Source organism: Sus scrofa, chromosome 13 (genome assembly GCF_000003025.6).
Source record: "Sus scrofa isolate TJ Tabasco breed Duroc chromosome 13, Sscrofa11.1, whole genome shotgun sequence".
In the NCBI taxonomy this organism is placed as follows: domain Eukaryota; kingdom Metazoa; phylum Chordata; class Mammalia; order Artiodactyla; family Suidae; genus Sus; species Sus scrofa.
The window spans coordinates 31,331,073-31,358,385 of NC_010455.5; the positions used below are offsets into that span (position 1 = coordinate 31,331,073).

At 58.4% G+C, this 27,313-nt stretch overlaps 1 protein-coding gene across 3 annotated transcripts; it reads right to left on the reverse strand.

Annotated features, from left to right (window-relative positions):
* CELSR3 (cadherin EGF LAG seven-pass G-type receptor 3) lies at positions 491-26,302 on the reverse strand. Of its 3 annotated transcripts, XM_021070639.1 has the most exons (36): positions 22,478-26,302; positions 20,302-20,952; positions 19,629-19,854; positions 19,251-19,366; positions 18,826-18,914; positions 18,560-18,717; positions 17,912-18,075; positions 17,248-17,373; positions 16,991-17,160; positions 16,391-16,576; positions 15,820-15,936; positions 15,284-15,455; positions 14,990-15,131; positions 14,771-14,891; positions 14,295-14,478; positions 13,874-13,975; positions 13,640-13,654; positions 12,333-12,427; positions 11,911-12,120; positions 11,477-11,672; positions 11,066-11,221; positions 10,487-10,658; positions 9,726-9,893; positions 9,374-9,500; positions 9,080-9,286; positions 8,710-8,884; positions 8,389-8,501; positions 7,888-7,967; positions 7,245-7,368; positions 6,702-6,818; positions 6,447-6,595; positions 6,069-6,184; positions 5,614-5,772; positions 4,873-5,073; positions 3,282-4,158; positions 491-2,277 (listed from the first exon to the last, which is right to left on the reverse strand). In XM_021070639.1, exons 1-36 carry the CDS (start codon positions 26,196-26,198, stop codon positions 2,250-2,252), a joined length of 9,930 nt encoding a protein of 3,309 aa, XP_020926298.1. In that variant the 5' UTR covers positions 26,199-26,302; the 3' UTR covers positions 491-2,249. The 3 variants fall into 3 exon arrangements, with proteins under 3 accessions (XP_020926298.1, XP_020926299.1, XP_020926300.1); XM_021070640.1 differs by lacking the exon at positions 13,640-13,654 and having other exon boundaries at positions 493-2,277; XM_021070641.1 differs by lacking the exons at positions 491-2,277; positions 3,282-4,158; positions 4,873-5,073; ... (1 more) ...; positions 6,069-6,184; positions 7,888-7,967 and having other exon boundaries at positions 6,454-6,595.

Sequence of the window (27,313 nt, forward strand, 5' to 3'; positions counted from 1 at the left end):
GGACCTGAAAGGCTGCGAGGTTCCCCTCCCCGGCACAAAGCTCAGACCGGGAATCAGGCCTGAAGGCTTCTGCTTGATTTCTGGAGGAACGCGATGTCCTGGCAGCTTCAAGTCTGAAGGGTGACAGGAGTCAATACTGTCAATGGACTGAGGGCAGTTCCTAGGGTTCTTTTGAGGGCTAGGGCAAATGCCAGATCAGGGCTGCAGGCCCTGCAGACTTAGGAAGCCGTCAAGTTGCTGCCTTGAGAAGGCCTTATTCTCAGCACCCGCACTCAAACTTCAGGCCCAACCTCAAGGCGACCAGATAGAATATGGGATGAAAGCGTTAGGAATCTGGTCCAAATCTTCAGATGAAATGAGCTAAAAATAGCCAAATAGCCTTGGGGAAGTGGGGGGGGGGGCAGTGCTCAGATTTCTCCCAAAGGTCAGCCTGGTCTGAATCATAGTCATCCTGCTACCCACCCCACCCCCAAACAGAAAGAGGCAATAACCATTTTCTATAGAAGTTTATTCCCAAAACAGAGCGCGGCTTCACGGAACAATTTACACAGACAGGAAAAGGAGCCACTGGGCTGGAGGGGGGACCCCCAGACAGAGAGGGGCCTCTATAGAACCTAGGACATAGCAAGGACAATCCACTCTCCCCACAGCAGGCTCCTCAACCCTTCATGGGCTGAGGTCACTCTGGGTAAGGAGAGCTGGAGTCCTGGCTGGCGGGATTTGGCACCAGTCAGTAAAGCAGAACTTTTAATCTCCTTGGAGACTGCCTCCCAAGAGTATGAGTGAAGGAGGGAGGGGTCTGCATGTACCCTCCACAACCCTGCGCCACCACTGTTCCCAGTGGTAAAGGGATGCCTACTCTGGGGGCTTTCTGGGCTTGCTGTTCAACAGGGGACTCAGGGCTGACCTCTGGCCTGGGAGGGCTAGGGGTTAGAAACCCCTCAAGATGGCCAGGTTCAAGGTCCTCACAGGTGGATCCTTCAAGCCCCTCTCCCACTTTCTCTACCTTTCTCTTGTAAACAAAGGGAAAAAAACATTCTCAACTGTAAACAAAGTACAAAAGTTCAAAGTCTGAAATTGTAAACAAAGTTGAAAAATTTTTTAAATCTTGATGTGTAAACAAAGTAACAAAATTTAAAATCCCCAATTCTGGACATCAAAGTAATAAAAGTGAGAGTTTGTGAACAGAGTCCTAACAGTCATTTTTCCCTTTACTAGGGAATAAAGGAGGGATGTTACTGAGTCACTTCTTGCAGCCCGGGTGCCGAGGGCCAGGGAGGCTCCTGTAAACATGGGAGGCAGTGGCACCTACATTCTGAGTCTTTGATTCCCTTGTTTCTGTTCCCTTTGCTCCCCCTCCTACCCCACCCTTCAGAATAAACTCCAGCAGGGAACAGTGTCAGGGAATCAAATGGCACCTCGGACACCTTTTGCTCACAGCAGGGGCAGGGGCTATGTCCCCTCCATCCACCCTCTGGGGAAATGTCTGAATTGAGGCCTGAGCCCCTCCCCAAGGGAGAAAGGGAAGCCTTGCTCTGTAAACATGACATATGCTGCTCCACCAGCGCCCCACAGCATTAGTCCTGGGTCATAAGGCAGTAAGTGGCAGGGACTCCACATAATAAACACACACATCCACGGGGAGGGGTGGCATGAGCGAGCCCCTGTGAAGAGGTCAGAGGACACCTGCTTCCAACACCAACCCCCCAGTCTCAGAAGTTTGGCCCTTGGGACATCTGAGAAAAAGCAAAGATCAATTCTGCACTTTGGGCCCAGACAATATTCAGATCAACCGGGGCGGTGGGGGGTGGGGTGTTGGCATTTACCCCTCCTGTCTGAATCCACCCCAGTAAGATGAGAGGAGAGAGCATATAATTTGCTAGGGACCCAAATGGGGCCAAACTCTCATCTCATTCCCTCTGTCCCCCTCCCCCTCCCAGCCCAGCCTCAGAACCCCGGGAGACAGAAAAGCTGAAAAATAACATAAGCATATTTCTCTGGTTACAAAGGTACAAAACATATAAAAGTCCTCCCTTCAGCTCCCTCGCTCTGTGCACCTATTACACGCTTGCTCACATGCTCACAGATGAGCACAGAACCTCAGCGCTGCAGCAACAGGGAAAGCTGGGGTGGGGGTGGGGGGCAGGGTGTAGGAGGCTGCCTTGGGATCAGCCCCTGACTCCTGGAGTCTCTTCTGTCAGCCCAAATCCTCCATTGCCTTGGCTGTTCCTCATCCGCACGCCTGCCCCTCAGGAATGGCCCTCACTTCTGGGAACTCTGCAGAGTTGAATGTGGAGATCAAGGTGATTGCTAAGAGTCAGATGCCTCTGGACTCCTCCACCACCGCCCGCATCACCTTGGCCTCTCAGTCCCTAGGGTCCTTATGCCCACCCTGGTGCTCTCAGAGCCCTTTGCCAATTCTAGACCCTCAGACTCAGCAGCAAGACCCCTGGGCTGGCCACCTATGTCTTTTTTCTAAACTTAGCAAGCATCTACTATGTTCAGACTTGGTACAGAGCCCTGGGCACCAGGCCCCTCAATCCCCACCCCTCTCTCCATCCTGTCTCCTCCCCCAACTCTGCTCAGCTTTTATTGGTCTCCTGCCCTACTCCTGGGGTCCCCTTCCCTCCAAAGCCTTCTCTCACCCTACAGACCTCCCCAGAGCCTGACCTAGCTGCTCCTCCTCCTTGAAACTCAATTCTGCTTTTGGTTTCCAAGGCCTGGTAACTCCTGGTTCCTCCCCACTCCCTCTCTGCTTTCTGGGTATGTCTGTCATCCCCTACTCTATAAATACCCTACAGGCACCTGAGATGCAGCAGGTCCCAACTCAATTCCTCTGTGTCCTAGGCCACAGTAGGATATATATCCTGGCATTACTTCTGACCCCTCCTTATCCCATACTGCTCCGTAAGCAAAGCCTCCCAGGCAAAGACTCCTCTTCTCCTCCCTGCCCTTCCCATATACTAGGCTACCTCCCATTGATAGGCCATGGCTCCTGCCTTCCCCCCTCCACTAGTTCAAGCCCTTTGGAAGGCACCCTGCTCTCCTCTTTAGTCCAGGAGGTACAGACCTCCACCATACAATGAGCAAGGGCCTGTTAACCACCCCATTGCTGCCAGATTTTTCTGTCCTCAGCCTATGGCCCCATGGCTGTGCTGAGCCTGGGGTAGCCCATACCATCTGCCACCCCCACCCCATCCTTTGGCAGAATACAGGGCAGGGTGCATGGGAGGTTGCCCTAAACTGATGGGGGTGTGAGCATATGGCTGGACCCTGCTTACTCTGAGTCCGGTGACAGCTCCGAGATGCTGTGGGACGTGGCAGAGCGTGGCGTGGAGGGCCCAAGAGCAGAGGCTGTGGCAGAAGGCGTGGCAGTAGTGTGAGGGCCCGAGGGCGTGCTTGAGGATTGCACGGAAAGAGCTGAGGAGTTGAAGGAGGCGAGGATAGAGGAGAGAATGTCCAGCTGCTCTGTGGAGGGGCTAGGGCCACTGGCTGGGTCTTCCCTAACTCTGAGCAGCTGTGGGGGTGGCCCGAGGCCTTCTCGTGAGGGGTGTTGGCTAGGCACGTGGTCCAGCCGCTCCCCTGAGTTCGATCTCCTGGACAGAGAGTCCAGGGGCCGGGATGGCAAGAGGGGGTCCCTTGAGAGTTGCCGCTGGGGAGACAGGGGCAGAGGCGGGGGCTGTGGGTCAAGGTCCTGGACACCATGGGGCGGGGGCAGTGTGCTCAACCACTCGCAGGGCGCCCCTTGGTCCAGCGCATCCCGTGACCCGAAGCAGGCGGCCATGGTGCCAGGGTAGTCCCTGGGTGGCTGCCTCCGTGGCAGGGTGCTGCCCCGATCCCTGGGCTCCAGGCGGCCTGGCATGGCATCCAGGTGTTCCTGGGAACCTGGCCGACTTAGGGGACGCAGAACAGGGGCAGGGGCCTCCTCCAGTTGCTCACGGCTCAGCTGCCGTCGGAGGAGCAGGTCCAGCTGTTCTCGGGAGGAGTAGCGGCTGGCTGGCTGTGAAAGGCTGCCTGTGCCCCCTCCAGCATAGATGCGACCATAGGAGGCAGCTGGCACCGCTCGGTGGCCCAAGGTGGCTGCACGGCACCAGGACAATTCAGGGGTGCCCCGAGTCTGTGGCACCAGTGGGTACTGCAGTCGGTTCTTCAGGATACCTGTGGGAAGAGCAAATGGGAGACAGGGTGTCTATGGGCACCCAGGAACTCTCTGGGTCTAGGTATGTAGCACCCTCTGCAATCCCTGTGACACTTTAGGGGCAGAAGTCCTTTGGGGGTGTGTGTGCAGAGGCAGCTCCTGGCAATCCCAGATAGGGCTAAGTCCCTGTAATGCAGGGGTAGGCCAGAGGAGGGGCAGCCCCCAGGTCCTGGTAATGTAGGCCAGGGTCAAAGGGCTGGGAGTCCCCAGGGATAGGGCAGGAATGGTCCCTGGGGTCCCTATGATACAGCGGTGAAGGCAGAAACCTCTCGAGTTGGACCAGGGACAACCTCTTCTGGTCCATGTAAAGCAGAAACATTCCAAGTTAGAGCAGAAGTTCTGAGCTTTGAGGCACAGCAGCTCCTAGGGTCCCCACAAAGCAGACTGGGATTGGGGGCAGGAGGGAATGCACTGGGTTGAGCCCGAAGTGATCCCTGGAGTCTCTGAGATACAGGCCAGGGTATGCGGGGGTGGGCAGACAAGTCCCAGGTCATGACAGGGCAGTCCCTGGGGAAAATTAAGCAGTGCAGAGGAGCAGAAAACCCCCACATCAGAGAGAGATGCTCCCAGGATCCCTGTGAGGCTATCCGGATTAGGAGGATGAAATCCCCTGGGTCGAGGCAGGAGCAGTCCCCAGGGTCCTTGAAGTACAGGCCAAGGTCAGGGATCCATACCTTTCCTCTGGCGCTGGGCCCGGCCCAGGGAGGTTTCATCTCCACTGGTCAGGGCCAGGTCTGGCTGGTTGTTGTTGGCTGCATCCTTGCTGGTGTCCAGCCCCAGGCGCCTCTCGGAGCCCCAGGTTTGCAGAGCACAGGGAGCAGCCTCGCACTCCCCCAGGGCTGGCCAGTAGGACAGGAGGTCATTGCCATCCATATCTGTGGAGCCAGGACAGGTTATAGGAGCCTCTGGGTTGACCCCAGTGACTCAAGATGCCTTTGATCCAGATTCACTGGTCCCCTAACCCTAGTGACTCCTAAAATCATGGGCTGTTCTCATGGAGCAGAAGTAGGAGTAGGAGGGTGTCTCCCAGAGATCAGTGGACCCATACAGGGAGGGGGCTACTGATGGACTCCCCCTACTCTTGACTAGAGGTGGACAGAGACTGGAGGTGGGGGAACCTGATGGCTAAGGAGTCAAGAAGACCGGGCAGAACCTCAGCCCTCAGGGAAGAGAAGGGGCTGGATGGATGACTATCACCCTGTAATATCCCTGACCTCATTCTTCTGTTGCCAGGGCCACACCTAGGTCTCCAGCCAGCAGAACTCTGCTAGGAGGCTGGCTGGGCTCAGTGTTGACCCCAGGTTCCCAGGAAGTTGGGCCCAGGAATCCTCAGGGGGTAGCGCAGTTCCTGGGTCACACCCAAGTGGAATATGGGGTATCTCTTGGTCACTCAGGGGGTCAGAGGGCCCCATCACCTTTGGGGTGGGTAAGGAGCCTCTCACTCTGGGCTGCCCGGTGGAGTGGACGCTGGAAACGCCCCTGTGCCCGGCCATTGTCCTCACTTTCTGAGGACGGGATGGACAGACTTCTCTCCTCCTCCAAGGACAGGTCACTGTCAGAGTCGGAGTCTGCGCCTGGAGTTGGGAAGGTCAGGAGGAAGGCACAGCAGTGGCTTGGGAAGGCAAGGGATTTGGGGGTCGTGAGGAAGACTACAGCAAAGGGGGACTTGGGGAGAGCTTGGAGTTGGGGTAGGAACAGAAAGGCTGGGACTTGCCAGGAGACCCAGGGCTGGGTGGGAGGTGCTTCCTAGGGCAGTGACCTCGGGGGAGCTCGCCCCAGTGCAGTCAGCTGCTGCTCTCAATTTGGGGCAGAACAAAGGGAAGTCGGGGAGCGATCCTCTACCTCCCTCCTCCCTGGCCCAGGCCCCCACCTCCACCAGCATCTCGATGAAACATGGCCACGTCCAGGTCAGTGGGGCCAGCGTGAGCCTGGAGGCTGTGGTCAGTGTGGTCGGCAGCAGAGCCATGTCGAACTAGGACATTGTCCCTGGAAATGCAGGAGCCCCCCCCCACATCAAAGAGGGATGTGATGAGGTGCTTTGGAGGAAGGGGCATCAGTGAGTACACAGCCAGCTGCATGTGGAATGGCTCTGAAGGCATTCCTGGGTGTGTGGCAGGAGGCATCTGGGGTGGAGGGAGCAGCAGAGGCCCAGATGGCCGAGACAGCTGAAGCTGCCCCTGAGGACCTGGTAATGCCCACCCCTGGTAAGGTGGGGCGGGTCCCCTCACAAGGAGGCCCCTCCCCTCACCTGAGGTAGCTGCGGCCCCGCTGGCTGTCTTGGTCCTGGGTCCGGCCAGAGCGGGCACTGCTCACCGAAGAGATGGTGGAGGCCCCGAGGGTGATACGAATGAGGCCGCTCTCCTCGAAGAGGGCTGTGTTGTTGTAGGCCCCGGGCCCCTGGGGGAGGTGGTGGGGACCGGAGGGTGAGTAGCCCTGGAAAAGCCTCAAACCCTGGCCTCCTGGGCCACCGCCCCCAGACTTCCCACCCCTGAGAGGCCCTCACCGTCCCAGGCGCTGGCCTGGCCTCCTCAGGCACAGCCTTCCTGCCCAGACAGGCCGGTGTCCAGGCAGCCCGAGCATCTGCATTCAGGACACAGAACAGCAGCAGTACCACCAGGCCCTGCGGGTCAGCAAGGATCAGTGAAGGTCAATGAGAGATCAGAAATGAGTCAGAGGCCAGAGCAGAGCCACCAGAGGGTCAGTTAGGGCCGGTGTAAGTCACTGAGGGTCAGCAAGGGGGATCAGTCATTGTAGATGAGAGTGGGTCAGTGAGGAGCCCAAGGGGTGACCCAGTAAGGGAGTCGGGGAAAGTCAGCAGAGGCAATGAGAGGACAGAGTGGCATGAGGGACTGAAGGCCGTGAAGGACTGTGTGGACCAGCAAGAGGCCGGACACCTCAGTGTTGGTGAAGGTCAATCCAGCATCAGCACCACTCTGGTGTAAGGTATCTGGTGGGAGTCAGCTCTGGGCCTAAGGTCAAGGCCCTGTGCCTCACCCTTCCAGAGAGCCCCATCTGGTCCAAAGCAAGGGAGGGGAGCCAGAGTTACCTGGAGCCCACAGAGTCCAGCGTGGAGGTAGTGGAAGGCCAGGATGCTGTGGTTGACTGCCAGGAGCCCGAAGAGCCAGGAGGCACTGACCAGTAGAAGGAGCAGAAAGGAGCTGCGAAGGGTCCTGCCGCAGGAATGTGAAAGGACACAGGACACACGAGGGTCATGCGGGGCTCACAAGGGGGACATGTAAGGACACACAGAGGTCATGAAAAGTACACAGGGAACATGGAAGGAAAGGAACTCACATAGAAACATGGAGGTCTCAGGAGGACACTAGGGGAGAAGAGAGGTCACAGAAGGAACCAAGAGAGTACTCAGGGCGCCATGAGGAAGCACACAGGAAGTGGGGGTGGGGTATGAGAGAAAACAGGGAAGGTAGGTGGGAACACGTGGCACAGGGGGCAAAGTAAGCCACCCAGGCCATGGGGACTCTGGAGAGAAGGCAGGGCAGAAGCCTGTGTGGGGCCAGAGTAAGGCAAGGGCACTAAAGAGGAACCGAAGGCCAGAGCAGGTGTGACTTCATCCCCTGCCCAGAATCTGGAGCCCAGCCTGCACCAGGATGCTCTGGGCACCCCAGACCCCACCCAGGAGAGGGCTGCCATTCTGAAAAACCGCCAACCCCCCCAGCCAGCCAACTCACAGCACAGAGGTCTTCTTGGCCTCCCTCTGCCCAGTGGAGCAGGATGTGCGGGCAGCGAGGAGAAACAAGGTCCCATTCATCTGGACCCATGGCCAGACATGTGGAGCAAGGGCAGGTCAGAGAGAGACAGAGAAAGTGAGAGAAAGAAAGAGAGGGAGAGAGGGAGATTAAGACTCAGACAGAGAAAGAACCAGTGAGGAACCCTCCCTCCCAAGACATAAATCAAAAACAGAGACACAGAAACTCACAGAAAAAGTCAAGGATAGGGAATAAGAGAGGGACTGAGATGGAGACACAGAGAGGCAGAGGCAGGGAGAAGCAGTCTCTGACCTCATACCTCCCACATTCATGCCACTTGGGCAGTTACAGAAATGGAGGCAGAGCCCAGGAAGCAGGCAGACTGCCGCCTGGAGCCCCCTCACCTGATACCACCACACCCGCTACAGGGCCACCCCCCACCTGAAAGAGAGCACAAGGTAGGACTAAGTGGAAGACACCCACCATGATGACAAGGACAACAGGGCCTGCAAAGCTCCAGATGAGAGGTTCATGGACTGAGATCCAGCAGAAGTCAGGGTTCCCATAGCCCTCAGGATCCAGGCCAACAGCCAGGCCTGTGGGGGAGAAGGGATGGGATGAATGGGGTATATTCTAGAGCTGCTGAGCCCCTCACATATGGGGAGAGGCTGGGGGTGGGAGCCAAGCAAGCTCCTCCCTGAGCAAATGGGACAGGGATCTGAGGTTGGGGTCATGATCAGGACTGGGTGCAGAGGCAGGGGTCAAGCCATGTGATGGACCGAGGTCACTGAGCAAGGTCCTCACCCAGCAGCACAGCAGGGACGCCCCAGCCCAGGGCATGGTAGAAGCGCATGGCACCACGGTCCACGTTGCGTGGCTCGACCTGCATACGGTAGAGGTGCAGCCCCTGCACAAGGAGCCATGCGAAGGTGCTGAGGAAGAAGTAGTGCAGGAGGATGGCGACCACGGTGCACACCAGCTGAAGGCAGGGGAGGGGGCATCAGGACCGCTCCCCCCTCGCCCAGCCTCTGACCCCTAAACCACCCCAGCATCCTGCCCCAAACCCTAGCCCCAACCTGAGAACCCCTGACCTCTGACCCTGAACTCTGGCCCCAGGCCTTCTTGGGCCCGGTGAGGTCATCAGGACCCAGGTCCCCTGGCCCTGACCCTGCACCTGGTTTTGGGTCCTGTGGATCCCCAGCAGGAAGAGGAGCTCTGCCACCCCCAGGGCAGCAGCCACGTTGGCATGGATCCCACGTATGTTGGACTTGAGGCTGCGTAGGCTCAGCAGGATGGCCGCAGTCAGAAGCAGTGCAGCCACAGACACTGCCATGACCACGTGGGTGAACACAGCCAGCAGCTCCAGGTCGCCCTCTAGCCGCTGTGGGGACAGGTATGGTCACTGGGGTGTTGGGCACCCCTGCCCTTTGACCCTCCCACTTCCCTGGGCCTCTGAACACAGCCCCACCTCACGGGGAGAGGCATCCATGAGGACCCCAAAGGTGCCCGTCCGGCTGCAGCGACACCGTGCGTGGGAACCATTCCTGTGCACCAGCTCACAGTCCCGTGCTGTCCACATGCCATGCTGGTCCGCCCTGTGGCCACAGGGCAGTCAGACCTACCAGCCCCTCTGGGGAGTGCCCCATCACCAGGTAGGGGTTTGCGAGAGGTAGTGGGAGGGGTCAAGGGTGCCTGGAGTTGGGGAATGGCATTCATCACAGGTCTGGGTACACAGGGGCATTGGCGGGGGCCCCAGGGGTAGGCTGGGCCTCCCAGGGGCTACCAGGGGGCCCAAGGGTTTCCAGAATGAAGGTCCTCACGGGCCAGGTGGGTCCCACTGCACGCAGATGGCCTTGCTGCGATTCGCTGTCTGTAGCAGGCGGAACTCAAGGCTGATCGGGGACTCCAGGACACCCCTTAGGAAGTTGCGCCCATGGAACACAGCCACGCTGACCACCGGGGAGTTCATAACAGGGTTCTGGGGAAGCCTGAAGAGACAGCCCACCTGGGCTTGGACATTGCTGAACTCCCCAGGCTCTGACCGGCCACCTCACTGTCTTCATGCCTCCTGCCATGGCCAACCCAGAGTCTGGGATGCCCCAGAGTGGATACTCTTTCTGAGAACCCCTTCAAGCCTCTGCTGAGCTGCTTCAAGACCAGGAGTGCATGGCTTGGTTCTAAAGAAATGTAGCCAAGGGGCTTAGGATCCACTGCCCACACAAGTCTGCAGTATGAGCAGCTACAGAGGGCCTCAAAGCACCCTCCGCCACCCCCAGGTAGACCTCTCTCAGTCAGCCTGTTTTTGCCTGTTTTTATCAGCCAGTGTGCCTGTCTGTCCCTGGCTCCCATATTCCTCATGTGACTGGCCCCAGCCGTGGCTCTACTACTCTACTACTCTACTACTCTGGACAACACGATTCACATGAAGCCCAGCACGGACAAAGCTGCCGGAGCTGTAGGCAGGAGGGCCTCTGTATGCTTGGGAACCTGCTCATCTGTACACCACAAAGGGGTTGCAAGGTTGGGCAGAAGCTTGCAGGAGGCCCAGGGGTTAGGGGCCTGGGAGTAACTCTACTCGTACCTGGCACCCCGGCGCTCAGCCTGGAACTGGGCGGGGAGCAGCCCCCCCAAGGTGCGGTAAACCAGGAGGATAACAATGGAGATCCCAGGCTCAGGCTCCGGGTCCAGCGGCACCGGTGGGGGAGCCAAACTCGAGGTGGTGGAGTTTTCCGTACTGCTGCTTGTGGACAAAACTGCCAGAGGAGGGGAAGGAATTACTGTCAGTGATCTCTGGCCCTGAGCACCCACAAACCCAGCTCTGAACCCAACCCAGCATCAAGCATGAGAATCTCTTCCCTGAAGGTGCAGAAGCAGGGAGGGAGAGGGTGCGGGGAGCAGGAGCCCATGAAGGACATGTGGGCCTCCCAGGGCTGGGGACTCTGAATATCAAGGCCTGGGAGAGGTCATCTGTGGTGAGGGAGAGGGTCTGGCAAGGTGTGGGGTGGAGGGCTGGCACGAGAAGGTCTCAAGCGGGGATCTGACGTGGAGGTGGGGGTCTGGCAAGGGGAGAGCTGATAGGAAGACAACATGGTATCAGAGTCAGGGTGTGGGATAGGCAGGGAAACAGGACCTGACCCAGGAGTCACCCCAGGGCTTTCACCTTCAGGTGAGGACGGCCGTGGGGCCTGGGAAGGTAGTAGCACATGCGTGTGAGGATCCCAGGCATCCTGGCCCCGGAAAAGGTTGCTGTGGTAACGAGGGTAGCGGCGGGTCCCCCGCGTGGGACTGGGGTGTTCCATGCGGTCGATGCTGAGCACTGCCGGGAGGAAGGCAGGTGAGACCAACCAAGGATCTCCTCTGCACACTGAGGGTCCCCCTCCCTCCTTTCCCCATCTTTTCCCCAAGTCCCACAGCCTATAGCCTTCTTGCTACTTGTGGCAGAGCCCAACCCTGCAAAGCATGGAAGGTGGCAGCACAGCCTCCTACCACTAGCATTCTCCCCAAGGCCCTCAGATCTCCAGGTCACTGCCCTTCACAGCCCCTGCCCCACCTCACCCCACCCTCCACATACTGATGTTGGGAGTCACCAGCCCCACAGGATTCAGGTACGTGAGTTCCATATTCCTCGCGAGTGTGGCTGCATACTCCTCCAGATGCTGCACCAGTCCTGCGCTGCCAGGGGAGCCCCCGGGGGACCGTTGCCCCAGCGCTGCCCACAAGTCCCCAGTTTCTGGAGCAAGCAGTGCAGAGCCGGCCCACAGCAGATTCTGGGAGGAAGGAGGTGAAAGTGGACCCAGCCAGGTAAGGATGTGTGAGGGGCAGGGCAAGCCTGAGGGGTCTACCAGGCACTCAGAGGGGCCCACAGCAGGCAAAGAGGTGGGTCCGGAGGGGACAAAAGGAAAGAGAGTGTCCAGGGCCTTCACTTCCCCAGGGTCAGAAGGGGCCTGAGCAGTGGGGCAGGGGAGTCCAGGGCCAGGGGATCAAGAAATCAGGGTGCAGCCCCACCTCATTGAAGTGAGCATCCTGTGTGGCTGTCAGCCCGAAGCCCTGCTGGTGGCTCTCAAAGGCCAACAAGTGGGCCAGCAGGCGGGCAGTGACTCGGACATCTTGGCTAAAGTAGTGGTCAGTGTGGCCGGTCACCTCCCTCAGCCTCTGAGCCAGCTTCTTGGCCTCCACAGTATCCAGAACTGTCTTGTTCAGCTCGAGGCCATCCAGCTGTCAGGACAAAGATGGGGGTGGTCACTGTGAGGTCCCTTAGGCCTTTTTCAAAAGCCTCACAGGAAGAAGGGCTTGGCTGGATTAAAGGGTGACCAGGAAGAGCCCAGGAGGTCAAAGACTGGGACAGACATCCAGGGCCCACCACTGGGGAGGCTGAGGCTGGGGCCAGGGCCAGTTTTGAGTGCAGGGCAAGGTCTGGGCAGTCTTACTAGCAGATTGAGTTCTCGAAAGGCGGGAGAGGTACAGTTGAAGAGGTCGGGCTCCAGCCAACCCTGGTCCTCATCGCATAGCCGCACGGCAGCACCTGGGGGCAGGCAACCCCTGATCAGGCCTGGGGCTTGGATGCTTTGGCTGAGAAGGTGATTGCAGCACCCTCCCTATTCCAGGGGAGCTCTGAGGCAAAGACCAGATAGTAGGTATCCATGGCAAGCCCCCAGGGGCTTGTCAGTCAATTTCTGATGGGGGTCCGTGGACCTTATTATTATTATTATTATTTTGGCCATGCCTGTGGCATGCAGAAGTTCCTGGGCCAGGGATCATACTGAGCCACAGTAGTGACCCCAGGTGCAGCAGTGACACCACCAGATTCTTAACCTGATGCGCCACCATGGAACTCCTGTGGACCACTTTGAACCACCAGGACATAAAGGAGAACACAAGGGCAGGGCTATGTGTGTGCGTGTGCACGCGCGCACACACACACACACACACACACACACACACCCCAGGACAGCTTCACAGACATGGCCCATGGCAAGCGCACATACACCAATCCTCACATCTGCAAAGAGATGCATGGACCAGGACAGACACATGGACACAAAACACTCTCTCACTCTCTCTCACACACAAACTCCAATGAGTACTTTGTGACCAAAATGAGGTGGAGGTGGAAGTTGTCACACAAATTTTAACACCCCAGTAGTGACATTGCTGCCATCTCTCCCTTATGTGTGAGATTGGAATGAGAGTTGAATGAGATTTTACCTGGGCCTTAGGATAAGTTTGTAGCCACCCCACCAGCAAGGACACAGATCCCCCTCCCCGAAACACAGACTCACAGACACGTGCACAGGCACAGAAAGACAAGAGCATGCATACACAGACAATCTCTGTCCAGCCACTGTGGAGACCTCAAGCAGCAGAGAGGGTTCTATGGGGTCCTCAGACGGACAGCAGGGGTCTTTCACGACCTCAGGCAGTAGGGAGAGGTCTGCAAGAACCTCGAGAACTGAGGACGGGTCTATAAGGACCTTTGGAAGTGTGTGTGTAGGGCTCTTCAGCATCCTCAGGCAGTGAAGAGGGGTCTCTTAGGACTTTAGGCATCAGAGAAGGGGCCCCCAGGTCCTCAAACAGCAGGAAGGGGCCTCCAGGGACTTCAAGCAGTTGGGAGTAGCTCTTAGAGATCTCAAGCAGTGGGGAGGGGTCTGCAGGGACTTCAGGCAGCAGGAGGGACTTGCAAAAAGCTCTGGCAGTGGGAGGGGGCAGCGCATCTGAGCAAACACGTACCCCTTACCTGCACCCCGCAATCCTGCCCAGAAGCCAAGAGAAACAGATGGAAGCTCAATGAGGGTGTGGGGAAAGGTCCAGAGCCCCTAAGAGGTAGTAAGGAGCCCACATGGACCCTCTATCCCACTCCCACCTCTTTGTAGGAACAAGGCCAACCAACTCAGGAAAAGAGGTGGCTTCAGCAGTCAGAAGACAGGCCTGCCACCACCCTCAGTGAGGCACCTGCCTCCCAGATACTCACCCAGGGCCCCCCGAGGACAGGGCACTGAGGCCAAGACGCCAAACTTGGTCTGGGGCCACCATACACCAGATCTCAGAGACTTGGGGCAGGCATCGTAGAGCACTAGGGAAGAAGGAGGCACTGAGCCAGGCAGCCGGGGGAGGGGGCAGGGGGCAAGTGACTGCCATATCCTTGCTCCCCACCACCTACCCCAGGTCCACTGCCCACCATTCCCCAGCTGGCCTCATGGGACCTGGCCTGGCAGATTCTGTGACAAGGCATCAAAATACTTGGGGCAGGTGTGGGAGTGCTTAGGTGTAAGCGGTCTCCCTCAGAGAAGCCTCCCGGAGTCCCTACTCAAGGAGCCAAGCATGCCATGGTACTTGCAAGCAGTGCGCTAGAGCCAGCTCTCCATATGCGGAGCTGTGTGGGGCCTGCTCACCCTGGCAGCCGCTGGCTGTCACCTCTGCAAAAGGACTGTCACAGCTGTTGCACTGGCGTCCAAGGGCTCCTGGGCGACAGGGGCACTGCCCGCTGTGGGGTGCACATGAACGCGAGGTGGAGCCCACAGGGTAGCAGTCACATGGGAGGCATAAGTCGCTGCCCCGTGGCCGGTAGTGGAACTCCTGTTTGAGAATGGGTCAAGGGACCTGAGGTCAGAGGTCAGGGCTTGGGGAATGAGTGGAATCAAGAGCAAAGGGTCAGGAGAGCAGTGCTCCCAGGCCAGAAGGAAGACAGGCCTCAAATCAAATGGAAGGGAGGGGTTAGATGTCAAGGGCAAGGGATGGCAGTTAGGTCATGGGAAAGGGGTAGGAGGTCAGGGCCCGAGTCAGATGGCAGAGGTTAGGAAGCTGGGTAAGAATCACACATCATGTCTAGGAAAGAGTTAAAAGGTCAGGGGTCAAAAGCCAGGCGCACCTTGCAGTGACACTGCCCATTTGTCTTGTTGCAGTTGGGGTCAAAGCCCTTGTGAACGTCGCAGTTGCAGGGGCCACAGGTTGGGCTTCCCCACCAGCCCCGTGGGCACTGCTGGTCCATCCTGGGGTGGACAGCCAGATGAGATGTCTCCCCAATATCTCAGTGACCCTCCCTACCCTCCATCAGCTCTTTCCATCATCTCAGCCCCCAGCCCCTTACCTGTGCTCACAGTGGTGCCCAAAATAGCCACCTACACAGTCACAGGTATAGCCAAGGGGGGCCCCCGGGAGGTGCCGGCATGACCCCTGGTTCTGACAGGGATTCAAGAGGCAGGCGTCCACACAGCCCGGGCCATAGTAACCTGCAGGTTGGGTCAGGGAGCTCAGGACACTGGCCACAGAGCATGGGAGGAAGCAGGCACCTGTCCTTCTCAGTCCCTGCCTCCTCCAGGCTCTCCAGGTCCCCCAGTCTTTACCACGAACCCCAGATTACCCTGCTCCCCCAGGACCCCACCTGGCCAGCAAGTGCAGGAAAAGGTCTGCCAGAGGTCTCGGCAGTCGGCATGGGGTGGGCAGGGCCCAGATGCACAGGCATTGGTCACGACACAGCCAGGTTCCACGTTCACTCGGTGGCTTGGTGGAAGCAGGGCCGGGGAACCCAAAGGCGTGGAGCCAAGCCATACCCCCTATGGACACAGCCAGCAAGGGGTGAGACCCATGTCAAAGCACCTCAGCCCCAAGTCCTGCAGTCAGCCAGCAGGTCTAATGACCCGTGCCATGCAATCTCCCTACAAACCCAAACCATGACCCCAAATCCCCAATTCAGTGCCCCTATGGGACCCCTAATCAGGCCTCTAATGACCCTTGACAATCGAAGCTAGGCTCTCACCTCCGACAGCACAGAAAGGATTGGCCTGTCTGACAGCTCTGGGTTACTACCACCCCCATGCCGATCCCTATGTAAATGCAGCATTTCAGGTCCCAAGACACCCCTGATCTCCAACCACTCACCCTAATGCCCCATAACCATGTTCACATGCTGACCCCCACCTGGATACAGCCAACCAGACCCTGAGGAGCCTCCTCTTCACTGCCGGGGGGCAGGCCTCCCACATGGAGTCGCTTTACCTTCAAGCCCTGCAGCTCACTCCCCACTGCCAAGGTGTCCTGGGGGGAGGGTACAGTCAGCTCTGGGGGTGGGGGTTGGGGGGACCTGATTGGCCCATAGCCTGCACCAGTGCCAGTCTTGGCCTCATCCTAGCCCTGCATGACAATGCTCTGTCAGGGGACTGGTCTGGGCATGAGTATGGAGGACCTCCTGGAGCCTGGGGGATGGGTGAAAGGAAGGTTTCAGTCGAGAGCTAGGCTTGGACAGGCCCCTCTCTCCTGAACTGAAAACAGATGCTGAAATTGACCCAGCTCAAAATCATGGGAGATTAGGGCAGAGACCAGAAGAGGGCCCAGCAGGGCGGGCTCTGAGCAACAACATGAGGAGGGGAGCTAGGGGAAGAACAATAGAATATGTGCAATGGAGGGAACTGAGAGGAGCTGGACTAAAGGTAGGGTCAGTGGGTCTGGTCAGAAGACTGAGAATGGACCAACCCAGGGTTAGAAGTCAGACCTGGAAGAGGCTAAAGTCCAATGAGACCATGAGAACATGGTGGCCCCGCCGGCCACCTGGCTCCTCCTGCAACTCCAGCCGCAGATCATGCCACCGGCCATCACTGACAGTCACCTCATCCAGAAGGAGGTGGGCGGCACGGCCTGAGCCCTTGGTCACCGTCACAGACAACAACCCCCGATCCAGCTGCGGGTAGAGAGGCACAGCCCTAGGGTCAGAACCTCAAGTTGGGTTGGGGCTAGGAGTCGCAGAAGGTCAGATCAAGGGGCTCAGAGGTCAAGAATATCAGAAGTCAGAATAGCAGGGGCAAGGCTGTAATCTAGCACATGGGGCCCTGTGTTGCTGAGAATAAAGTTGGGGCAGAGGTCAGGACCAGGGACAGCAGATTGGTGCCGGTAGCACAAAAGAGCTATGCTGGTACACTGCACCTGCAGAGGATATATGGTGAGGAAGAAGGTCAAGGACCAGGGTCCAGAGTATAGTCAGTATACCTGGCAGAGAAGTATGCTATGTGACCAGGCCTGAACCTACAGGGAAGTTGCTGGTGGCTTTGGAGGTTGAGAGCTCAGGTCTAGAGGAGGGTCAGAAGGACAGACACACCTGACAGAGGAGTGTGCTATGTGGTCCAGCCTGGACTTGCATCAGGACCCCCTGCGTTGCCCGCGTCCGAAATGCCAGCCCCAGGTACCATGGCACAGACACAGCCATGTCATTTCCGAAGTCCCAGCTCAGTGTGCCGTTGCCACGGAAATGGTGGGGATGGGCCATGGCTGGTGGGATAAAAAGAATATGGTCACAGACCCCTTAGGAAAAGAACTTACTCTGCAGACCCCTCCTGCCCCAGGTTGCCCACTCACTAAGCCGACAGTCTTTGCCTCCAAAGCCCACAGGGCAGTCGCAGCTGAAGCCACCCCAGCGCTCTGAGCAGAAGCCACTGTTCTTGCAGGGGCCTGAGTCACAAAAGTGCAGCTTGGCCTGGCAGCCTAGGAGAGGACGGTACATGAGGGATGTGAGAGCACAAGGAGAGGCATGAGTGCTGGTCAGAACACAGGGGTTTAGAGGGGCTGAAAGTGGCCATAATCTCAGCCCCATGTTCTCTAAGAGGGTGGAACTGGTAGGAGTCAGGCCCTAAAGGTTAGGCTGTGGCATGGTGCTTGCCAGAAAAGGAGATACAGCTGAGGTCAGGTTTTGTTTTGTTTTGTTTGTCTTTTGTCTTTTTTTTTAGGGCTGCACCAACGGCACATGGAGGTTGCCAGGCTGGGGGTCTAATGGGAGCTGTTACTCCCAGCCTACGCCAGAGCCACAGCAATGCCAGATCTGAGCTGCGTTTGCAACCTACACCACAGCTCACGGCAACACCGGATCCTTAACCCACTGAGCAAGGCCAGAGATCGAACCCACAACCTCATGGTTCCTAGTGGGATTCATTTCTGCTGTGCCAAGATGGGAACTCCTGAGGTCAGGTTTTGAGTCAATCCATTTAGCCTTCCACTCTTCCCCTATGATGCGGACATGGCCTACCTGCCATGGTGCCATTGTTTGCAACGAAGCCTGCCATGTCCACTTGGCGGCCATCAATATGCAGATCCCTCATGCATCCAACGAAGTCCTTGTGGGACACGGGGAAGTTCTCCGGGAGGTTGGGGACACCCCCCAGGAGCAGAGGGCCTGTCAGGTCCAGGGACCTGGAGGTCAGGGGTCCAGGTCATTGGTGGGACTGGGGCCAGGGAAGGTTTGCTCCTGGGGGGCCATAGGAAATGGAGGGAGTAGGGCTCAGAGGGTAAGATGATTAAGTGGGGAGGGTAAGATGAGGCTGAAGAAGGAACTAGGGGAAAGATGAAAAAGGCTGGGGTTGAGGACCAGGATGAAAAAAGGGGGAACTGGGGTGGCTGGAGTAGGGGATAGAGAAGTGAAGAGTTGGGGTGGGGAGGGGAATGTGGGACATTAGAGAGACCAGGGGAGTGGAGACTTTAGGGGACTGGGTGCCTGGGGAGTGTGTGGGAGAGGGGGTCTGGGGTAGAACACAGGGATAGGGGATAACGTGAAGTAGGACTTCAGCATCCTAGTGGGAAGAGGGAAATCTGGTGGTTTGGGGGAAGATGGGGAGTTTGGTAGGTGGTAGGAGTTTGGTAGGGTAAAGGGCTGGGAATCAGGGGCTGGGGGCCTCACTTCTTGGAGCTTGTTTGTGTGCCAGCAGCCGCGCACGAGTAGTTGCCAATCTCAGCACCAAACTGCAGAGCCACAGCCACATCGCAGTCATCCACGCTCAGCACAGCCACTTTGTCCTTGGAGGGGCCCTGAGCACCCCCCAGGGCATCTGTCCGGGGCTAGAGACCCAGGCACACCACTCAACAGGACCCCCAGGGTGACCCCTGAGGGGCAGAACCTGGCATCCCAGCTCCCCCCCATACTCCCATGCCAAGGGTGGTGCCCACCTTGTTGTAGTATCTCAGATGCACTGTGTGCCACTGCCCGTCACTCAGGCCCCCTGGAACTGTGGGGCTGACCACTGTGTTGGACTCACCTGTGGAGTGGATGTGTGTGGAGGCTTGTCTGGAGCTGCTACATTCCTCCCTCCCCCGGTCATGCAGGCACAGCTACTCCCAGAGTGACCCTAGGTGCATCAGATTACTCCTCCCACTGACAGCCACACTGGCTGGACAAGAGTGCCTTTGGACAGGTAGGAGAAGCATATACTTCTTGGGGAGATGAGCTTCCCCACAGGGAAAGTGGTTCTCACTGTTGTCTGTTGGGCGTCAAGGTATGTGTTCAGGTGTGTCCTCGGGGCTTGTGCCCCCCCAGCCACCTCACCCACATATGCATCCACTTGCCCCCACGCTTGACCTCTGGGGGCACCCACCAGTGGAATATGTGAGCCGAACTTGCCCGGCCACGAGCTCCAGGGCTAGGAAATCGTGCTTTTCGTTCAGGCGCCCGTTGTAGAAGAGCAGCCCACTTGGCTGCACCGTGGCGAACCTGGGTGGGTGGGAAGGGGTGCGTCACGTGCCGGACCCCTCCTCACACCCACCATCCCTGTGACAAGAAGGGTTGGGGGCACCCACCCAGGCTAGGGTGAGAGAGGAAGTGATACGACAGGGTGGGGCCTGCGGGAGAGGCCAGGCAGGGCGTCAGGGGAGGGGGCAATGTCCTCTGGGCCGCCAGGATGGCACAGCGAGGATCAGGGTCATGGAAGTAGAAAGGAGCATGTGTGGGCACGCAGATACGGGCGGGCACCTACGAGAGGGACAGCGTGAGGTGGAAGCGCTGCCGCAGACCACGGAACATGACGAACGAACTGGGCGGGAAAGAGCGCGCAGCCACTTCACAGCGCGGACCCTCGAAGGCGCCGCCTGCTGGGCACTGGCAGCGGAAGCCGCCGTCAGGCCCGTCAGCGCACGTGCCTCCATTGCGGCACACACCAGGCACGCAGCGACCAGCCTCCGTGTCCAGCTCGCAGTCTTCACCTGGGGGGTCAGGCCGTGGTCAGAAGTGGTCAAGAACAGACCACTGCTCCAGGGTACCCGGCGCCTCCAAAGGCCACATGCTCCAGACCCGCGCAGAGACCTCAGAAAAGTCTAATTGGCAGTGGGCGAGCCGCCACTATGTCCGACTCCGCCCTACCTACGCCCCCTCCCGCCCCCCTCCCCGCCCCTCCCCGCCCCCGCGTGAGACCACGCCCCTCCTATGATCGCGCTGCGCCCACTCTCCCTGACTTTTGGGACCGCCTCCAAGGTCTCTTATTTTTTCACCGCCTTGGGCTCCCTCTGTGCTGGGCTCTACTGTTTCCGGCCTAACTGCGCCCAGCTCGACTCCAGTTGGCTCAGGACTGATGCCCAATCCTCACATGCACTGTAGTTTCCGTCCCACGCTCTGCCTGAGGTTCATCTTGCTCTGGTCGGGCCCCGGCTCACCTGTGAAGCGCGGGCGGCAGACACAGGTGTAGCCACCCTCGCGCCGAGCGCAGGCACCACCATTGCGGCACGGGTTGGAGTAACAGAGGTCGAGCTCCGTCTCACAGAAGTCTCCTGTGAAGCCGGGTGGGCAGCGGCAGCGCAGGCCTGCGATGGGCTGGATGGGTCTGAAGAGCGTGGAGGCGGAAGCCAGGAAGGGCGCAGACGAGTCAAAGCGCAGCACCGACACACATTTCATGTAGTTCTCACAGGGCTCACGCAGGCACACATTGTCATCGAAGGGCAGCACGTCCAGGAGTGAACGGGCGGCAAGCGCAGCGCGGCGCACGTACAGCTGCTCCTGCAGCTCCTCGGAGCTGAACCAGGGACCCGCAGAGCCAGCCCCAGCCCCGCGTGGCGCCAGCGCAGAAAAGCTCACGTTAAGCACAGTACCTCCCACGTCTGTGTCGTTCTGGATGTTGAAGATGAAGACGTCCTCAGCGGGGGTGGCAAGTACGGCGGCCACGCCTTCCAGGAAGTGGCCCAGCAGCGGTGATAGGAAGCGTTCCTGCCACATGTTCTCCAGGCGCACCGTCAGGCTGTTGGCCAGCAACTCCTCTGTGATGATGACCACACGCAGTACACACTGCGCCGTCACACTATGTAGCCCATCTGCAGGTGGAAATGAGGGAAGTGGTCAGTCTGGGATCAGTGATTGCCCCTTCCTGGGACATAAGAGGGCTGAGGCCAGTGACTGCCCAGTCCTCCAGCACTTCTGTGTCGTCAGGCTGACCCTGGCAGGACACAAGGGGGCCTGCGTCTCATGATCACCAACTCTTTCGACATCAAGGTATCAATAAGTTGCTTCTTCCTCTCCCCTCCATCCAACACAGGGAAGGGCCTGAGCCAGGGGTCAACCAAACCCCACCTCCCCTGACAGTGCCCATGGGTCAGCAAGTCATTTCTCCAGCAGCACACAGGAAGGTCCCTAACTGATCAGTAACTCACCCTTCCCCAAGTTGTCAAGGTCAGCAGGCCAATCAGGACACAAAGAGGAGCCAGGGCCACTGATTACTGACTTTCCTTCCCTTCATCCCCCAGGATTGAAGAACCAGCAAAGCATCCCCTCCAAGAATATCCCTCTAGGTCAGGATTCACCCATCCCCTATCTCTGGTCAACCAGCTGCTTTCCAGGGGCACTAGAAGAGTCCTTAGCCCTGTGACCACCCAACTGCATCTCCTAGAACCATAGGTTAGCAACCTCTCTCCCTCCAGGAGGGTCTTGGCCCCTGACTTCCTCCTCAGTATTCTTGGATCAGCAAGCTGTCCATCACCCCAGACTTGGGTCCTGCAATTTCAGTGGCCACCCCTAGAACTGACGATGAGGTGCTTATATGCCTTGTCCCCAGCCCCCAGCACACAGTGGGTGGCCAATAAAGTTGGTTATCCAGTGAATTAAGGGATGAATGAAGACCTGCCTTCTTTGGCAGTGCCAGGAATTCATGCTCCAGAATTGGAGAATGAGCGCTGGTAAAGTCTGTCTCATCTCCCAAGCCATGCAGTTTCCAATAGGCAGAACTACAAGAACCTCTCCTGCCTTCACCCTCCTATGAGGGAGCAGTTTGTGAAGCCTGGGGCCATGGCCACGGAAAAGAGAAAGGTAGCCCTCTGGACATTTTCCCAAAGGGCAGGGCCTTAGCTCCTTTGATGGCAGCCAGGCCGATGTGAGTCTGCTTTCTGCCTAAAGCTGCCAGAGTAAGCTGCTGTTTCTGACCACTCAGTTATTGGCCTCCGTCTCCTCCATGGATGGGTCGAGTTCGACTGGAATCAAAGTAACCCTTCACTTGAACAAAGGTATGGTGCGGACTGACTGGCCTATGCTGGCTTTTCCTGGGACCTCCAGCCTTTTAGAGGGAGGGAGGCTAACCCTAGAGTAGCAAGCAGACAGTTCTTTACAGTCTTTACGGGGTCTGCTAATGCCCTGAATCTTTGGGGTTCTGTACAGACTGCCCAAGACCCTAAGCAGAGACTATATGAACTTAACCTGTGAGGTCTATGGCAGATCCTGTAGGGTGCAGGAATCTAGCACTTAAGGGATTCTTGGAAGGCTTGGAAATCCCTCTTTGGTTTGAGGTGCCTAGTGGAGCCCCTGACGGTCCGAGGTCACTGGCTCACTTGATTAACCCCCACCTCTCACCTGTGACAGTCACCAACATGGAGGCCACCAGTGGGCGATTGTTGTCTAGCTTGCGGCTGAGTCGAAGCTCCCCACTGGTCTGGTTGACCACCAGCAGCTGCAGCTCATTGCCCCGCTCAAAGGAGTAAAAGAGGTGGTCAGAGACATCAGGATCATAAGCTGGGATGCGCCCAATGATGCCTGAGGGGAAGGTATCTGAACGGTTGGATACATAGTTGTTGAAAAGGATCTGGAAGTTGTTGAGCACAGGGCTATTGTCATTCTGGTCGACCAGGCGGACATGCACAGTGGCCCGACTGACCAGAGGGGCTGATGTAGCCTGTACAACAATCACATACTCCTGGCGAGCTTCATAGTCCAGGTCAATGAGTGCTGTCAACTCTCCAGAGAAAATGTCCATTTGGAACAGTTCAGGGATGTTCCCTTCCACAATCTGGTACATTATATGGGCATTGGGGCCTTCATCAGGGTCTACTGCAGTGATTTGGGCCACAACTGAGCCCACAATGCTGTTTTCCTTCACTCGCACCTCAAATTCCTCAGCCGGGAAGACTGGTGCATTGTCATTAACATCCTGCACCGTCACCTGAATGCTAACTGGAGTCCGAAGTGGGGGCACACCTCGGTCCACTGCATAGGCAGTCAGTTCATACACTGGCACTGCCTCCCGATCCAGCCACCTCACTGTGCGGACAATGCCAGAGGTGGGCTCAATGGTAAAATCTCCATCTCCATCTTCCCCATTCTGGAAAGTGTACTGGACTCGGCCATTGACATGAGCATCCCGGTCAGTGGCTGAGATCTGGAGGACACTGGTGAAAGGTGGGGCATCCTCAGAGACCAGCCCTGTGTAGTGGGAGGCCACAAACTGTGGAGCATTATCATTCACATCATTGACCATCACCTCCACATAAGTAGTGTCTGCCTTCTGTGGGATGCCATTGTCCCGAGCTGTAATAGCCAGTGTATAGGTCACCTGGTCCTCATAGTCCAGTGGGGCTTGCAGTGTGATAGCCCCTGAGTCTGCATCAATGCGGAACTGGGGCAAGTTGTCCTCTAGGAGGTAAGTGATACGAGCATTCTCACCCACATCATCATCAGAAGCACTGATGACCACCACAGTGCTACCCACTGGCTGGTCCTCATTCACCTTCACTGAGTAGTGGGCACTTTGAAAGACAGGCCGGTGAGTGTTGGCATCTGTGATGTTGATGTGCACATAGCAGTGATCATGAAGGGCACGGTCAGATGCAGTTAGCACCAGCTTGAAGTAGCGTTCCTGCTTGTAGTCCAGTGGTAGGGCCAGTGTCACCAGACCCACACCCCCCTGGGTGCTGATGGCAAAGCGATTCCTAGTGTTGCCTCCTGTGATCTGGTAGCTGATGGCACTGTTGGCATCACGATCTACAGCAGTAACGCTGACCACACTGGTGCCCACAGTCGCGTCCTCATTCAGCCGTAGGTGGTACTCCTTCATTGTGAACTCAGGCCGATTGTCATTAACATCCAGCACAGTCACTGTGACGCTGGCTGAGGCTGAGAGTGGGGGTGAGCCGTGGTCTCTAGCCTCCACACCAAAGAAGTAATGCTCCACAGACTCACGGTCCAGGGGACCACTCACAGAGACCCAGCCAGTGGCACTGTTTATCACAAAGGGTGTATCAGGTGCCACACCAGTTAGGGAATACTCCAATCTGGCATTCTCCCCATGGTCTGCATCCACTGCCTGAATGTGGATGACTGAGTGGCCCAGGGGCGCATTTTCCAGGACAGAGACCTGGAAGGGTGTGCTGACAAAGATAGGAGTATGGTCATTGATGTCCACCACCTGGATGCTGGCCAGGCCTGTGTTATTGGACAGCGGTGGGCGGCCAGCATCCTGAGCCCGGATGCGCAAAGCATACTCTCTCTCTGCCTCAAAGTCCAGAGGTGCCACCACCTGGATCTCACCTGTGAGGCTGTCGATGGCAAAGTGGCCGCGGCTGTTGCCACTGATGATGTTGTAGTGCACCAGTCCATTGGCATCCTTGTCTCGGTCAGTGGCCGTGACTCGTAGGACCACCGTATGGGGCCGCACATCCTCGCGCACCTGTGCCACGTAGCGCTTCTCGCTAAACTGGGGCGCGTTGTCGTTCTCGTCCAGCACGGTTATGTGCACACGCACGGTGGCTGACCGCGGCCCAGGCTCTTGGCCCTGGTCGCTAGCCTCTACCACCAGCTCGTAGCTTTCCATATGCTCTCGGTCCACGCGACCACTGGTGCTGATGAGGCCCGAGCGAGGATCAATTTCGAAGGCGGCAGCGGCTGCAGCGCGCGCAGCCGGGGGCCCCACGAAGCGGTAACGCAGGTTGGCGTTGGGGGGCGCGTCACCGTCTGTGGCACGCAACTGAAGGATGGGGTAGCCCTCCTCCACATTCTCACGAAGCGTCTCCCGGTATTGCGCCTGCTCAAATACCGGCGCGTGGTCGTTGCGGTCGGTCACTGTAACGGCCACCATGGTGGTGGCCGAGAGGCGGGGCGAACCGTGATCCTGGGCTGTCACGCGCAGGTAGTGTCGATCCATACTTTCGCGATCCAGAGCGGCCTCTGTGCGGATGAGGCCGCTCTGCGGGTCGATGCTGAACAGCTCCAGAGAGCGGCTGTTCATGAGCGCAGCCAGCGAGTAGACCAGGCGCCCGGCCTCGCCTGCGTCCGGGTCCTGCGCCACAACGCGTAGAACCGCTGTACCTGCTGCCTCATTCTCGGGCACTAGCGCCTGGTAGTTGTACTGCGGAAACTGCGGGTGGTGGTTCGCGGCGCGACGGGGGCGGACTCTGCCAGCTGAGGGTATTCTCCACGCTCCAGGCCCTGCCGGGACCCCAGGGGGGCGCGGCCCGGGGCGCTGCGGGAGGAAGCGGCGGCGGAAGAGACCTCGGGAGCGCATGCGCTCTGGCATTGGCTCGGGAGCTGTCCGGGACACGCGCGGTGCTGAACCGGACGCGAGAGCTGTCCTCCCCGTGCGAGGTGCTGAATCCAGCACGGGACTAGATCCCACAGCCCCAGGAGGGCGGTCCGGTCGGGATGTCGCGGTTCTCTCGCTCTGACCTCTGCGTCCCGGCGCCCACAATTCCCCACAGCAGCGCGTGGTTCCCACTTTTTTGAGGGCGCCTCTCCCAGTATTCCTCTGGGAGAATACCGGCTGGGAACCACGGGTCCGAACCAGAAAGTCCGAAGGGAAAGGAGAGCTGTTTTCCGGGCCCGGGACCCCTGGGGACAGAGCTTCTGGCGACAGGCTATCTCTTTGCAAGGGCCCTGTCCGCCTGCAAGAGGAGACCTCTGGGCGCCAGCATAACAGGGACCCTGGTCCTTGTCCAGTCTCCCGCCCGCGGCTGCCAACTGCCTGGACCCCGAATTCTGCTACCAGCCTCGGCTCCTCAGGGGGCCCTCGACCGTTTTGGGTGCTTTGCCTTCCCCCTTGGAGCCCCACGAAGACAGGTTCCTTGACTCCTAGGCCAGGCTTTCCATCCTCTCGGACCCCGGGAGGCTCGGGACAAAGAGCTAAGGCTCCGCCACCGATCCGCGCCCCTGGCCCCGTAGCGGCAGCTACCCCAGGGCCCCAGTCTTGGCCCCCGTCGCCCCCCAGCTCCTCCCGGCTAAGAGGGAACAAAGAGAGGAGGAGAAGGAACAGAAGTAGCGGGGTCATCGGCCCCCAGAGACCCCACCACGGCTGCCGCCTCGCCATCACCCCCGCTTCCCAACAAGGCCTCCGCCGTCTCCCGCCCGGGTCCAGGCCTTGGGCCCGCCTCACTGCTCTGGCCCCTACCCGGGCCCCTGCCGCCGCCCTGGTCTCCCGCCTCTCGGCTTGTCGTTCCGCGCCACCGCCACCCTCTGGGCACCATCTACTCCGCGGCCAGAGCCTCTTTGGCTTGCGGCGCCGGCTTTTGCCGCCCCCACCACAGCATCCCCGACGCTGCTGCCGCCTCCCGCCGCTCCAACATGGCTCCCGGCCCCTTCGATGGTTCGTTCCACCTCCGCCCCGAAGCCCCAAATCCGGTGGTACAGGCCGTCGCGCATGGCAGCTCTGGATAACGAAGTTGTTGCCGCCATCTTTATTGAGGGCGGAGTCTGAGTGCTGCCCACGGTGCTGAACCGCACGCAGAGATGCACAGCCCCTCGTTCTACTCTCTTCCTTGTAGACACCGCCCACACCCGTCTCCCTCCCTCCAAGGTGCTGTCCAAGCTCCGTCTTCTAGCTTCTGCTTGCGGATTTCTTGTCCCCCATTCAGGAGCACTAGTTCTGAACTCTGTCCCGGATTTTGGTATGAAAATTTGGTGCCCAGGACGTGCAGAGAGAGAGCGTTCTCAGGACTCTGGGGCGGGGATGATACCACGTGGAATCCTGCAGTTGGGGGGAGTGTGAGGGGGACGATAGTTGGACTGGGCCTAGGGTGCCAGCAGTCCGAACAATAGCCTTAGCTGTTCGATCAGCAAGTTTTAACTCATGAAACATACTGGCACCATCTGCTTGTTTGCAGCACCACAAAGGAGCAAAGTAGGAGCAGAGGCCAAACTTTCCTGCCTTGCTGGCCCGCAGCAGTTTTCCGGGCTGTAGGCTCTTGGAAGCTACACCTGCCTCTCCAGGTCCCTAGTCTGGAGCGCTCTGAAATGCCACGTGGAACACAGCATTGCTTTATGGCTGCTAACCTGGCTTCCTCGGGTCCCCGCCCCTCGCCCTCTATGACTGTGTCCCTTAACCCCTTGAAGAGACGAAAGCGAGCTAAATTCTGCCCGCGCTGTGCAAGTCTGGGCGCAGGTCGGGCCAGGCTAGCCAATGGACAGACGCGGTGCAATGTACGT

Excerpts from the sequence above, each read along its gene's own strand:
- CELSR3 (XM_021070639.1), bottom strand. The coding sequence starts at position 26,198 with ATGGCGAGGCGGCAGCCGTGGTGGGGTCTCTGGGGGCCGATGACCCCG. Across the intron at positions 15,937-16,390 it reads TGGACTTTAGCCTCTTCCAG|GACACCTTGGCAGTGGGGAG; the intron begins GTCTGACTTCTA and ends CCCTCCCCCCAG. Across the intron at positions 11,673-11,910 it reads AGGATGCTCACTTCAATGAG|AATCTGCTGTGGGCCGGCTC; the intron begins GTGGGGCTGCAC and ends CCTTCCTCCCAG.